At 43.1% G+C, this 13860-nt stretch overlaps 1 protein-coding gene across 1 annotated transcript in view; it reads left to right on the forward strand.

Annotated features, from left to right (window-relative positions):
- Positions 1-2015: 2015 nt before the first annotated feature.
- LOC142760475 (solute carrier family 12 member 9-like) overlaps positions 2016-13860 on the forward strand; it is a 64809-nt gene continuing 52964 nt past the window's right edge. The window contains exons 1-2 of the mRNA XM_075863667.1: positions 2016-2460; positions 12968-13102. Of these exons, the coding sequence (XP_075719782.1) occupies positions 2280-2460; positions 12968-13102 (316 nt within the window). The 5' untranslated portion in view covers positions 2016-2279. The remainder of the gene's footprint in view (positions 2461-12967; positions 13103-13860) is intronic.

Genomic DNA, 13860 nt, shown 5'->3' on the forward strand with positions numbered 1-13860 from the left:
AAAATCTATCAAACACCTGTGGGGTCAAAATACACCCCAGATGAAATCCTTGTGGGGTGCAGTTTCCAAAATTATTTTTTTTGGTGGTGTTTCCTTTGTTTTTGCATCACAAGACCTCTACAGACCCGACATGGTGCCTAAAATATATTCTAATAAAAAGAAGGCCCCAATATTCTCTAGGTGCTCCTTTGCTTCTGAGGCATGTACTTCAGTCCATAAGCACACTGGGGCCACATGTGGAATATTTCTAAGAACTGCAGAATCTGGGCAATAAATATTAAGTTGTGTTTCTCTGGTAAAACCTTCTATGTTACAGAAAAAAATTGATCAAATAGGAATTTCTGCAAAAAAAAATAAAATTTGTAAATTTCACCTCTAGTTCCTTCAATTCTTGTGAAACGCCTAAAGGGTTAGGAAACTTTCTAAGTGCTGATTTGAATACTTTGAGGGGTGCAGTTTTTAAAATGGGGTGACTTATGGGGGTTTCTATTGTATAGGCCCCTCAAAGCCACTTCAGAACTGAACTGGTCTTTGTAAAAAAAGCCTTTTGAATTTTCCTTGAAAATGTGAGAAATTTCTGCTAAAGTTCGAAGCCTTGTAACGTCCTAGAAAAATAAAAAGATGTTCAAAAAATGATGTCAATCTGAAGTAGACATATGGGAAATGTTAATTAGAAAGTATTTTGAGTGGTATTACTATCTTTTTTTTGCAAGCAGCACATTTAAATTTAAAAAAATGTTACATTTTGGTGTTTTTCACAATTAAATACTGAATGTATTGACCAAATTTTACCACTAACTTAAAGTACAAAGTCTGTGTTGGTTCAGAGCGCACAAGATTGAAAGAGGTGCACGAATAGGGTCCCAACCCAATTGTATATAGAAAAGTATCCGGCACACAAATGTGGTTCAATTTTGCGATTTTATTACATTCGATGCCATGGGCAATGTGCGTGCAACGTTTCGGTTCAACGACCTTCGTCAGGCACTGCAGGTGTACAAAATATTTCACATGAATATATTGGCATCATATTTCAACAATAACATTATATCAATGGTGCAAAACAGCAAGTAAAGAGAAACTGGAAAGAATAAAATAAAAAAGGTAAAAAATAAGAACAGAGTCTTTTGTCAAGACACATACAGTGTTCATATATAGTCAATATATCTATTATTTTATTGGGAACAAGCCTCGAGGTATAGTTTTTTTACCTTTTTTATTTTATTCTTTCCAGTTTCTCTTTACTTGCTGTTTTGCACCATTGATATAATGTTATTGTTGAAATATGATGCCAATATATTCATGTGAAATATTTTGTACACCTGCAGTGCCTGACGAAGGTCGTTGAACCGAAACGTTGCACGCACATTGCCCATGGCATCGAATGTAATAAAATCGCAAAATTGAACCACATTTGTGTGCCGGATACTTTTCTATATATTAAAGTACAAAGTGTCACGAGAAAACAATCTCAGAATCGCTTGGATAGGTAAAAGCATTCCAAAGTTATTACCACATAAAGTGACACGTCAGATTTGAAAAATAAGGCTCTGTCAGGAAGGTCAAAAGTAGCTGCAGCGAGAAGTGGTTAATATTAGAATAAAAACATGATTAAGTAATGTTGGAGATTTAGTCCCACAGGGGAGCGTGTCTGCAAAACAAATATCCTGTATGCTTTTCTGTTCAGCAGAGCCATCCTGTGGTCTCCACCTCTTGCTTCAGGCTTAACGCTTTCAATGCCTGAAAATGAAAGAAAAAGAGACATCTCCATTATGAAGCTGTACAAAGTGTTTGGACACGTGTCAAATATTTACTACATCTGGACTTGAAATATCTGACTAGTGTCTCCTGATTCTCACCTTCAGGGCACCAGTTGTACCACCCACATACAAGACATGCTGGGAGTATAGACATAAAACACTGGACATTCCCAGGCTGCAGACACTGAGGCAGGAGTTATCACATGACTGTGGCACCTACACAGCACTAGATACTTCCTGGTAGTTTCCCGAGTGACAGAGCTGGGGATGTGCTGCAGTGAGGTAGTGGGTCACACCGAGCAGGGCTCCGGGTGACAGAGCTGGGACAGTCTGTGTGCATCCCCACACGTGTGTTCAGGTGGTCCTTCTAGCTGGTGGTACCTGGGTCACGCCTCAGTGGGCGGGAGAGGACTTGTACCTGACCTGTCACTGTTACACAGGACCTGGACGTGGGTTTCTCATACACAGGAACATTGATTGTGGAGTGGGAAGAAGGCTGCAGAGTGACCGCTGGGGACTATGGATGAGCGGAGCCCGCTAGTCACTTACAAGCTAAGCGTATCTACAGAGGAGTGTGGCAGGAATGTACCGACCCGGGGCAACGGGCAGCGCCCAAGCACCCAAAAACTCTCCACCTTCCTGGGAGTCGTGGTTCCCACCCTGCTGGCTATGTTCAGTGTTGTGCTATTCCTCAGGATTGGTGAGTTACCCCCCTATACTTACGACTTGCCCCTACCTATCTATAAAATAATTATAATAATAATAATAATATTTCATATCCTTCAATTAAACTTATAACACTTCTATTGTACGAGACACAGATACCCTCAGAACAGTGTACCAGACACAGATAGTTTCAAAATATATGCAATAGTCATCTCACCCAGTTGTAGGTAATGGGGCATGCTGAAACTTAGTAATGATCCTAAAGTGTCCAGATTAAAATCCGTAACGCAAAACAACCTGTATAAACGCATGTAGTAGGGACCGCTGCAGTGTTTTAGGCTATACCACCCCTTAGTCATAGCATAACCTGTCTCACAAACACATATTCTTATATACCTCTTGATGACCAATCTCAATTATCATGGGTCAAGGGTTATTCACAGGAACATTGTGTGACAGTTTTTAAAAAAAATATACATATATAAAATGATCTAACAAGTATATCATTAAAACAAAAGTACGATTGACGGGCGGTTATTTTAGTTTAGATGACAAACGAAATCATGCCGGAGGTTTAGTCCCACAGGGGAGCGTGTCTGCAAAAACAAATATCCAGTATGCTTCTCTAGTTAGCAGAGCCATCCTGTGGTCTCCACCACTTGGTGTAGGTTTAACTCTTTCAGTGCCTGAAAAAGAAGAGACATCTCCATTATGAAGCTGTACAAAATGTTTAGACACCTGTGAAATATTTACTACATCTGGACTTGAAATATCTGAAAATTGTCTCCTGATTCTCACCTTCATGGGACCAGTAGTACACCCCACATACTGTACAGAACAAGCAGTGCATGTATATATGACATATTTGGAATTATTATATATCATAAGCTTTTCTTGTTTGCAAAGAGGTAAAGGTGTTGGATACTGAAGGAATTTTGAGGCAAATTTTTTCAAATTGACGAAAAACGCTGAATTTAGCTAAATCAGCACTAAGAGGTGGAGACCACAGGATGGCTCTGCTGAACAGAGAAGCATATTGGATATTTGTTTTGCAGACACTCTCCCCTGTGGGACCACAGCTCCGACATGACTTAATATATCATCTAAACTAATATAACTGCTCATCAATCATACTTTTATTTTAATAATATACTTTTGATAATTATAAATATTTTTTGTAAACTGTCACACATTGTTCCTGTGTATAACGTTTTTACCCATTATAATTGTGATTGGTCATCGAGAGGTATATAGAAACAAGTGCGTGTCAGGCATGTTTGATATGACTGGGGATGGTGTATCCCTAAAAATATGTCAGCGAATCCGGCAATCTGCGATAATACAGGTCTTGATTCTGGATTTTAATCTGGACCAATAAAGGATCATGGTTTTAGTCATCTAATTACACACTGGACATCCTCCTTTTGATCATTACAAGACACAGCTACCCCCAGGAAGTATACCAGCTACAGATACCCCTAGAATAGTGTACTAGCTATAGATACCCCCCATACTGGATCCAGCTGCACACCTTTTTTATGTTGGTTGGGACAGTTGCACTCAGATGTCTAGAAGCTTGCGTTTCCATGCAGCATTCTGTGCACCGGATGCGCAACATCAGCACCCGGCAAGGTAATCCACATGCTGGAGTCCACTGCAAGATACATTTAAAGGGTTTTTCTCTTAATGATCACTTATCACCTATCCACAGGAAAGATGATAAATGTCTGATCGGTGGGGGCTCAATTGCTGGGACCCCCACTGTTCCCGAGAACGAGGTCCTGGAGTGCCCTATATGAATAGAGCAGGACTGCAAATGCTCGGCCACCACTCCATTTACTCTCTTTGGGGCTACCAGAGATGGTGCTTGGATGTCTCCGGCAGCCCATAGACATTCATCTTGAAAAAAACAAGACCTCATACAGCTGCATCTACATAAAAATGAACAAGTTATTACTGTTAGAAAGAGGCATGGGAAAAACATTAAAAAAAAAATTCTCTTGCCATCTTAACAAAATACAACAGTCAAATTTCCATCAGCGAAAGGGCTGAATTACAAACTTTGCAGCATGCAGCTGTCGCCCTCTCTTTAACCTCTTCCCACACCTTGACGTTAATGCACGTCAATGTGAGCAGTCACTTCGCGCACCTTGACGTGCAGTAACGTCAGTGCTTTGAAAGTTAACCGCCGCGCGGCGCTACACCGCAGCGGCGGTTAACTATGCAGGGTGTCTGCCCTGCATTCCCCGTTGCCGATCAGCGGCCCATCGCCGCTGAGTTCGGCAGTTAACCCCTTAATTGCGGCGTTCGATTTTGAACGCCACAATTAAGGTGTTTAGTGCCAATCGGCAGCCCCCATGTGAAATCACGGGGGCTGGCGATGGTACCAATTGCAACCGGACGCCAGACAATGGCTTCTGGGCTGCCATGTACAGAAGCCTATGAGGACCACCTGGAGGGTGTTTCTATACATATCATCAGGGGTCTGTAACTTGGTCATTCTGGCTTGGATGCCAGCGATATGAATTCATTAGCAGATATTCTGCTATACAACACGGAAGCGTATAGATATGTATAGAAACGCGTAGGGTCAGGTTAGTGAGGGATCATAGCGTAGGTGACAGTGGCACTGTTGTGCACCTTAGCACCAGGAGATTTAGGAGCGGTAACTGCAGGCTCTGGTGTGTTTTAGGGTCTAATCCACTGTTACACCAATGTTGAAACGCTGATCCCATATTTGTATCTTTCAAGTATACCCAGTCAGAGAGGGTTCACAAACGAACCAGGATTTGGAGTATGTGTTTAATACGTTTTTAATGCACACGGTGGGGCTTTTCACAGTGGTGAGTATATCCCTGTTTTTAGAGAGTTATGAAATAAAATTTATACGTTTTACTCATTCATCACTTCAGTGAATTACAATTTCCTATACTTTGTGGGAGCACAAGTAAATATATATCGTAGAATACAGTGAATTATTTCATAACATAAAGTACAATATGTCACGAGAAAACAATCTCAGAATCACTTGGATAGGCAAAAGCATTCCGGAGTTATTACCACATAAAGTGACACATGTCAGATTTGAAAAATCGGCTTCGTCCTGAAGGCCAAAACAGGCTCAGTCCTGAAGGGGTTAAGGTAGCTATACACACAGCGTAGACACTGTGAATTTTCCGCGAAAAATCTGCATTGTATTACAGTAGCAGCAGAGTGGATGAGATTTGAACAAATCTCATCTACGCTCTGCGGAAAAAAATCAGCTGAGAAACCGTTCATAAATTGACCGTTCATAAATTGACCAGGTAAAACCCACAACAAATAGTCAAATGTTGCGATTTTTGCAGTGGAAAAGCTACGATTCCGCTACGAAAATCTCAAACCAGAAAAAAACAAAAAACCTTTTATTGGTTTAAAAATAATAAACCAGTTTGATCCCATGTGACTGCTGCAGCCAATCAAAGGCAGCAGTGGTCACATGGACTGCAGCGTCATCCCAGGAGGCCAGGCTATACGAAGAGCAGAGGGACGCGTAGCTATTACAATAGAGAACAGGGTGAGAATTAACACCTAAAAAATTGCACCACAACTTGGTGCTGTTTTTAGGGTGGAGTTCCAGGATGCTGTATACTTTTAGACAGCGTATCTGCTCTGTGTGCACTCACCATTGAGGGTATGTGCACACAGGGGTATTAGCTGCGGATTTTCTGCAACGGATTTCATTACAGAAAATCCGCTGCATACTACAGTAGCAGAAAAGTGGATGAGATTCCAATAAATCTCATCCATACGCAGCAGAAAAAAAATGCAGAAAAGAAATGCGGAAATTGACTTGTGGTGCGGGTCCTCAAATGTCAATTTCTCTTGAGAAAATGCGGCGGAATGTGGTCGGAAATTCTGCTGTGTTAACGTTAACGCTGTGTGTGGATGTAACCTAATGGTACATGCACACATACTGGATTTGCTGTGGAAATTTTAAAGGTGTTGCAGAGATTCCTTTCAGTAAAGTTACAGTATAAGACTGACAGAGTTTAAAATCAGTTCCTAAGCTTCTGTGGTTTGGGGCTTACTTCAAAATATCAGCACTGACCTGGCTAAGTAAAGGGCGTATTCCATGTACTAATAAGTAGAAGAAACTCGTCAAAATGTAAAAATTAACATAACAGGTACATAGACCTGAAATAGTTGCATAGTTGCCAACAGTCCCGAATTTGCTGGCACTGTCCCGAATTTAGAGAGACGGTCATGGCAAATTACTGTCCTGGACATGTCCCGGCAACTGCCTTATTCAATTTAATCTTATGGCAGAGCAGGGAACTATCCGCACCCTGATCTGCCATTCACTCCTCCAGAAACTGAATCCCTGTCCAGAGTGTTGCTGACGCTCTGGCCAGGGATTCTACTCCTAGAGGTAGCCCCTGACGTCACTGTCCATATATGGATAGTGACATCAGGGGCTCCTCCAGAAGAGGAATCCCCGGCCAGTAGATCGGCAACACTCTTGCTGGGGATTCCACTCCTAGAGGAGCCCCTGTCTAGGAGCGGAATGCCCGGCGAGAGCGTTGCCGATGCACTGGCCGGGGATTCCTCTTCTGGAGGAGCCCCTGTCGTCACTGTCCATATATGGAAAGTGAGGTCAGGGGCTCCTCCTGGACTGGAATCCCCTGTAGATAGTGCCACACAAAGACCCTTGTGGATAGTGCCAATAAAACACACCCTTGTAGATAGTGCTTCACACAGACCCTTGTAGATAGTGCCACTCGCACTCCCTTGTAGATAATGCCACACACACACACACACACACACACACACACACACGCACACACACACACACACACACACACACACGCACACACACACACACACACACACACCGTTGTAGATAGTGCCACACGCATACCCTTGTAGATAGAGCCACATGCACACCCATGCACCACACCCTGTCAACAGTGTACACCCCCTCCCTTTAGATAGCTCCATTGGGGACTCCTCTAGGAGTGGAGTCCCCAGCCAGTGATGTCAGGGGCTCCTCCAGGAGAGGAATCCCGGCCAGAGTGTTGGAAACGCTCTGGCACTTATCTGGCCCCAGAGGTCATGGTATTTCCAACTCAGTCAAAACAGTATCATGGTTTTTACCTTGGCCTGGTCTTGCCTGATGTTCATCAATACACTGGGTATCAAGGAAACAAGAGGAGAAATTTAGGCCAGCCTGAACCTCCTGCGGATGGACAGGGCATGCACTGCCAAGGGATTGTCCCCCTGATAAAGGGAGAGAAATGTTTCCACCTTGGCGCTGAACCTGTTCACCATGAGATCGTTCTCTGGCACTCCCCACATCCTGGTTATCTGCTTGAAGACGTGTCTTCCGGGACTGCCAGACTTTGACTTAGTCGGTCGGCAATAATGTTGAGGAGCCTTGAATATGTACAGCAGACAGATGGGTAGGTTCAACTCTATCCATGACATATTTCCCACTTCCCTAAGAAGGGGTTCTAATCCACGCTGGCTGATATTATGATGTCCGACTTTACACAGACTTCTTTCCCCTGGACTTACAGAGTATATGATATGGCTTTGAGTTCCTTTAGGATCAAGGACATAGACTTCTAGAGGGTACTCCTTAAGCCCTGGACTCTATTGTTATAGTTGAGATGCATCTGTAGTCAACAAGATCCAGAGATGCTGAATCAAGGACCTCCCATCTCTGAGATGTTTCACACCTAACATATTCATGAGTTTAAAATTACAGGGTATACCTACTGTTCAACCACTCTGGGTTGCATTACCATAGGTTCTGGATTTCTCTCTGGAGGGGTTGTAAGTGCCCTTAGCCCCAAAGAACTGCCTCTGCAGCTACTGACATGAAACATAAGGCCCTCTGTTGCCAAGATTCTTTCCTGCCAAGTGGGAGGAAGGGCGAGAATATCTCCTGGCAATTTATGACAAAGCCTAAGAACATCTGTTTTCTTGATGGAACAATGTCCAGCTCCTCCGAATTTATTTTCCAACATCCTTGGAGTTACTGGACAGTAGTTTGAAGTAGGAGCATCAGATTAATCGTCCAGGTATGGAACCACAGCTATCCCGTGTTGTTACAGGCAGCTAAAGCGAACACCACCTTAGAAGACTTGTGAGGAGCCGGAGCCGAAGAGATCCTGAACAGAAGAGCTGTGAATTGCAGGGTGCTTGACACTGCCTCTTATCTACACAGCTTATATATTTTCTGAAAGGCAGAAAAATGGGAATGTGAAGGTATGCATCCTTCAACACAAGAGAGACCATGAAATCTTCTTTTCATGGATCTGAATGTCTCCTATATGAATATCTTCTTCCTGAAGAATTAGAGGTCGATACCCTTCTTCATTTGCTGAAGGCTTAGGAGCTAGAATTAAAGGAGAATAAACTCCAGTTCCTCTCCCAGGAGTAGGGACTTCCTCCAGGATCTTCCTTTCTAGGAATTGTAGAGGTTAAGGCATCCAAGATGACCTAATGTAAAGAAGCAGTACGAGAAATCTTCCCTGAGGAAGCGAATAGCGAGACTGCATGATCTTCAACCCCAGGAAAGGTTATACTTTGCCATCGTAAGAAGACAGTTGGAGGCAACCCCTATAGGAAGGGATCTGGCATCAGAGTTTGTTTTGCCTGGTGTCAGAAATGGAATCTGAATCACCCCCTCCAGGGGTGACTGCGACCTTAACACAGAGCCCTAGATTGCTCGGCCATCCTGATAGACTTTGATAAGGGCTATGGAGCCTCTTAATGTGGAACCCTGGTTTGCCTCGGTATTGACTTCTGTGGTGTCAGTGGAAGTTTAAATGGTCTATGTATACCTCATATGACAGCGGTAATGATGACCCCTTCTTGTCAAAGAAGCTCTCCATGATTTTAATCAGCTCGGAGCCAAAGACTCTACTTGACTCATACTCTAACTCACAAAAGTTGTATTTGGAAGTATTAAATGCGACTCAGAGTTGAAGCCAAAGAAAATGTCTGCCAGCGGTAGATAGGGCCATAGTGTCGTCTGGCAACCCTACCTGTTGGGATCTAGTAGTCAGTGGCCAATATCATCATGTGTAACTCCGGCATCTACATCTACTTGGATCTGAAGGATCCATTTTTGTTGAGCTTTGGAGATTTCCAGAAGTCGATGGCACAAGGGATTCCATGCCAGTCTTCCATGCCGACACCCACCAGGCCCACAGCCGTGCAACGTTTGCGATCAGGCACACTTAGCTTAGCTAAGGCAATGTTATCGAGCCAGGTAGGAGCAAACCCACAATCTTGTTATTCGTAGCCAGACGTGTAATCCATTGCGCCACTGGCCCTGCTGAGCAGAGTAGGCCCTTCAAAGCGCACACTTGAATATTTGACCTGACCTCAACAGGTACAATAGTACGCCTGGACAATCATGGCGATAGCCATAAAAAGCTTTGGAGGAGGGCCCTACTGCTTAGGTGTACCTTATCCATAGGAAACCTGGACTGTACACAGGATGTTTTTACTTCTGCCTTTATAGCTTTTTTTTAAAATCTTCATCCACTTTGAAGCCCCTAGGCCCTAGAGAGGTGGAGACTAGAGCTTCACCCTGGTCAACATACTGGTCCCTTGAGCGTATGGACTTCAACAATTTCCATTAGCATGATAATTTGACTGGGGGCATTGCCCATGGCAACGCTTAAACTTTCCTGATAGAAGGAAGACTGATTCTTTCATCTCAGCATGGATTTTTGGACAGTTCTTAAATCACATCATCTCATTTAGCAGAGATGGTTCACCAGCAAAGTCACAAGGGTGACAATCTTGGCACTTATAAAGTTCATAGCTAACAGGCAGGGGGATATCACAATCCCTGCAGCTACAATGCTTTCATTTGGGCATTGTTTTTCTGTTAAAACCCACAGCTAAGACTGTACGCAGACACGCCCCAATATGTTGTAAGTATATTGTTCCTTCCCTGGCAGGCGACTGCTTCTGCTGAGAAGCTTAGTTCCAACCTCTGTCGCCATAAACTGCTGAAGACATCTAAGAAATAGATTAATTAGAAATTTTACCAAGAAAGTAAAAAATACATATCTGATTTCAGAGAAATTAAAGAGGCTCTGTCACCACATTATAAGTGGCCTATCTTGTACATGATGTGATCGCCGCTGTAATGTAGATTACAGCAGTGTTTTTTATTTTTGACGAAGTTATGACCTATATTGGCTTTATGCTAATGAACAACTGGGCGTGTTTTACTTTTTGGCCAAGTGGGCGTTGTACAGAGGAGTGTATGACGCTGACCAATCAGCGTCATACACTTCTCTGCATTCATTTATACTGCACATAGCGATATAGCTATGTCGCTATATGCAGCAACATAAACACACTATAACTTTACTGCAGTGTCCTGACAATTAATATACATTACCTCCAGCCAGGACGTGATGTCTATTCAGAATCCTGTGACTTCTGTAGCGTCTCTGTGATATTTACAGCAAGGCAAGAGTAATCTCGTTTGAAATGTCAGGTTACATCGTAATCTCGCGAGATTACGCTTGCCTTGCTGTAAATATCACAGAGACGCTACAGAAGTCACAGGATTCTGAATAGACATCACGTCCTGGCTGGAGGTAATGTATATTCATTGTCAGGACACTGCCGTAACGTTATAGTGTGTTTATGTGGCTGCACATAGCGCCCACTTGGCCAAAAAGTAAAACACGCCCAGTTGTCCATTAAGAAACTCATTCGCATAAAGCTAATATAGGTCATAAATCCTTCAAAAATGATAATTTTTCTAAATAATAAACACTGCTGTAATCTACATTACAGAGACGATCACATCATGTACAAGATAGGCCACGTATAATGTGCTGACAGAGCCTCTTTAAGTATAAAACCAATTGATAGCTGCGCTCATTGAGGCAGTGAAGGACTATGTCCAGTTTAAATAGTGTGAACTGGGGCAAAGGAGAGGTGAAGCTTCGCCTACTGCACCTCCAAAACAAAGCTAATTCAAAACAAAAAATATTTTAAAGAATAGGATGCAGTCATAAAATAAAAGAAGAGGCTTCCTCTTGATACAAACACTAATTTTCCCTGGAAAAAGCTTATCTGAGAAACGCTGAAAACTCAGGGCGTCTCCGCCCCAACACTTGGAACGTCCCAAGGGAAGCTGACTTACCTAGAGGGAGGAAAAGGTTAAGGTGCATAAGTGCAACAAACTAAAACATTCAATAGCAGACTGCAGCAGCAGATTCACTGATTGCATAGGGTTAAAAAGCACCCTTTGTACATCTCCAAGTTCAATCTAGGAAGTCCAGCATAATAAATGAAAACAGAAACATAATGCAACACAAATAAACTGAGCAAACCATCTGTCCAAGTCCACAGGACAGAAAAAAAAACCACAAGGTGGGAGGGGCTAGATGTCCTTTTGTAGGAAGGGGGCTCTAATTTCTAAGTGTTTAATTTGATTAAATTAAAAATTCAATCTGTCCTACTAGTACACAGGGGCAGAAATACCCCATTATTGTGCTGCTGGTAGGACGTAAGGGGAATATCTGATCGGTGGAGCACCGATCGCTGGGACCTTCACCGATCATGAGAATGGGCTTACCTTGCCGTTCCTCGGAGCCCCACATGAATTGAGCGGTAGTGCGCATGCTCGACCACCGCTCCATTAATTTCCATAAGGCTGCTGTGCGCTGTCTTCGGCAGCCACATAGAATTAAATGGAGCGCAGTACTGCTCCAGTTATATGGGGCTCCCAGGAATGGCAACGTAAACCCGTACTCGTGATCTGTGGGGGTCCCAGCGGTTGGACTGGCATCAATCAGATATTTATCACCTATGCTGTGGATAGGTGATAAATATTGAATATGGGAAAACTCCTTTGAAGGGGTTGTTCAGGATTAGAAAGCAATATCTGCTTTCTTCAAAAAACAGCACCACACCTGTTCATGGGTTGTGTCTGGTGTACGATCAATTTCAGCCTCAGGCTCTGCGCCCACGTAGTAGAATAGTTCCGCTGCACATCAAACACGTACAATACCCTAATGTACTTATATTACGCTAGTCGATCCCTTTGTGAGATGGTGAAATTTAGGTAATATGGGAGAACAGCTACAGAGAAATGATATTGACCGCCGCAGCAGAAAACAGGTTTTAATTACCAGGGTTGTAATCTTTAGAGTGACTGAACTTTCATCAAACTTTTGATATGTCATAGAGACATATCAAAAGTTTGGATCCGTGGGGGTCCGAGTGCTGAGACTACAACCGTCCCTAAAATGAAAGTGCAGAAGCGCTCAGCTGATACCCTGCACCTTCGGCCATGATCGGGGCACCTCGTTAGGCTGAAGACGTTCTACGTAAGCCGCCTTCAGCTTGTCAGCCCACCAATCCAAACTTTTGATGTCTCTATGACATATCAAAAGTTTGATGAAAGTGCAGTTACTGTTTAAATTGAAGGAGCAGAGGGACTGTTGTATGCAGTCAGCCATCATGACAGCTCCTCTCATGAAGATAAATCATTTTCTATGTTATTTTCGTTGCAGGGTTTGTTGTGGGTCAGTCTGGTCTGTACGAGGCAGTGGGCATGCTTGTCCTCTCTTATTTTATCATCGGTATGACTGTGCTGTCGGTCTGTGCCATATCTACTAATGGAGCACTGGATGCTGGTGGAGCGTACTGTATCCTTTATGAGAAAGCAGCTGCATGTTGCCTGATCCTTAGTGACAGTAATATAAAGAACTTAAAGGTAAAACTTTAACCCTTTGAATGCCAATTATGTATGTAATACATCATGACTTATGACGTATCTAAGCCTTAACAGTCCTTATATGTTGACATTCATTAAAACAAAATATATTAATTGTAATTATAACTGCATCAAAAGATTTAGGCTCTGTTCACACTTGTGTCATGGCTTCTATTTATAATGGAAAATACAACGCTCTACAGCACCTGACAGACTGCATTGACTTACACTGTGGTTAGGTGTTGGATGGAAGCACCGTGGCTGACTCTGAGATGGTGATACTCTGGCTCGCTCTGTTATGGGGCACTTTAACAGGAAAGTTTTGTTGCTACTGTCATGGAGACAGTTTGTCGGGATTAGGAGCATTGTGGCTGGCTCTGTTTTGGGAGAAGTGTGTCTGACTATCACGGGGTCACTTTGACAGAGTCTGTTTTGAGGCACTGTGGCCGACTGTGTTATGTGGGAACTGCTGCTGGCCCTGTTACGGGGACAGAGATCATGAATTATGGGGGAATTTTTTTAATATTTGAGTGCCCCACTTCGACTTTCTGGAGCCATTTCTTAAAAGTAGGCAGTTATGAATAATGATGAAAACCCTGTAGAAAAGAAGCTGCGTTTTACATCCTTGCCCTGTGATCTGAGCATTTTCACTTTCATTTCCCTCCACACGCCTACGTCTAAACGCCTACT

Source organism: Rhinoderma darwinii, chromosome 4 (genome assembly GCF_050947455.1).
Source record: "Rhinoderma darwinii isolate aRhiDar2 chromosome 4, aRhiDar2.hap1, whole genome shotgun sequence".
Taxonomy (NCBI): domain Eukaryota; kingdom Metazoa; phylum Chordata; class Amphibia; order Anura; family Rhinodermatidae; genus Rhinoderma; species Rhinoderma darwinii.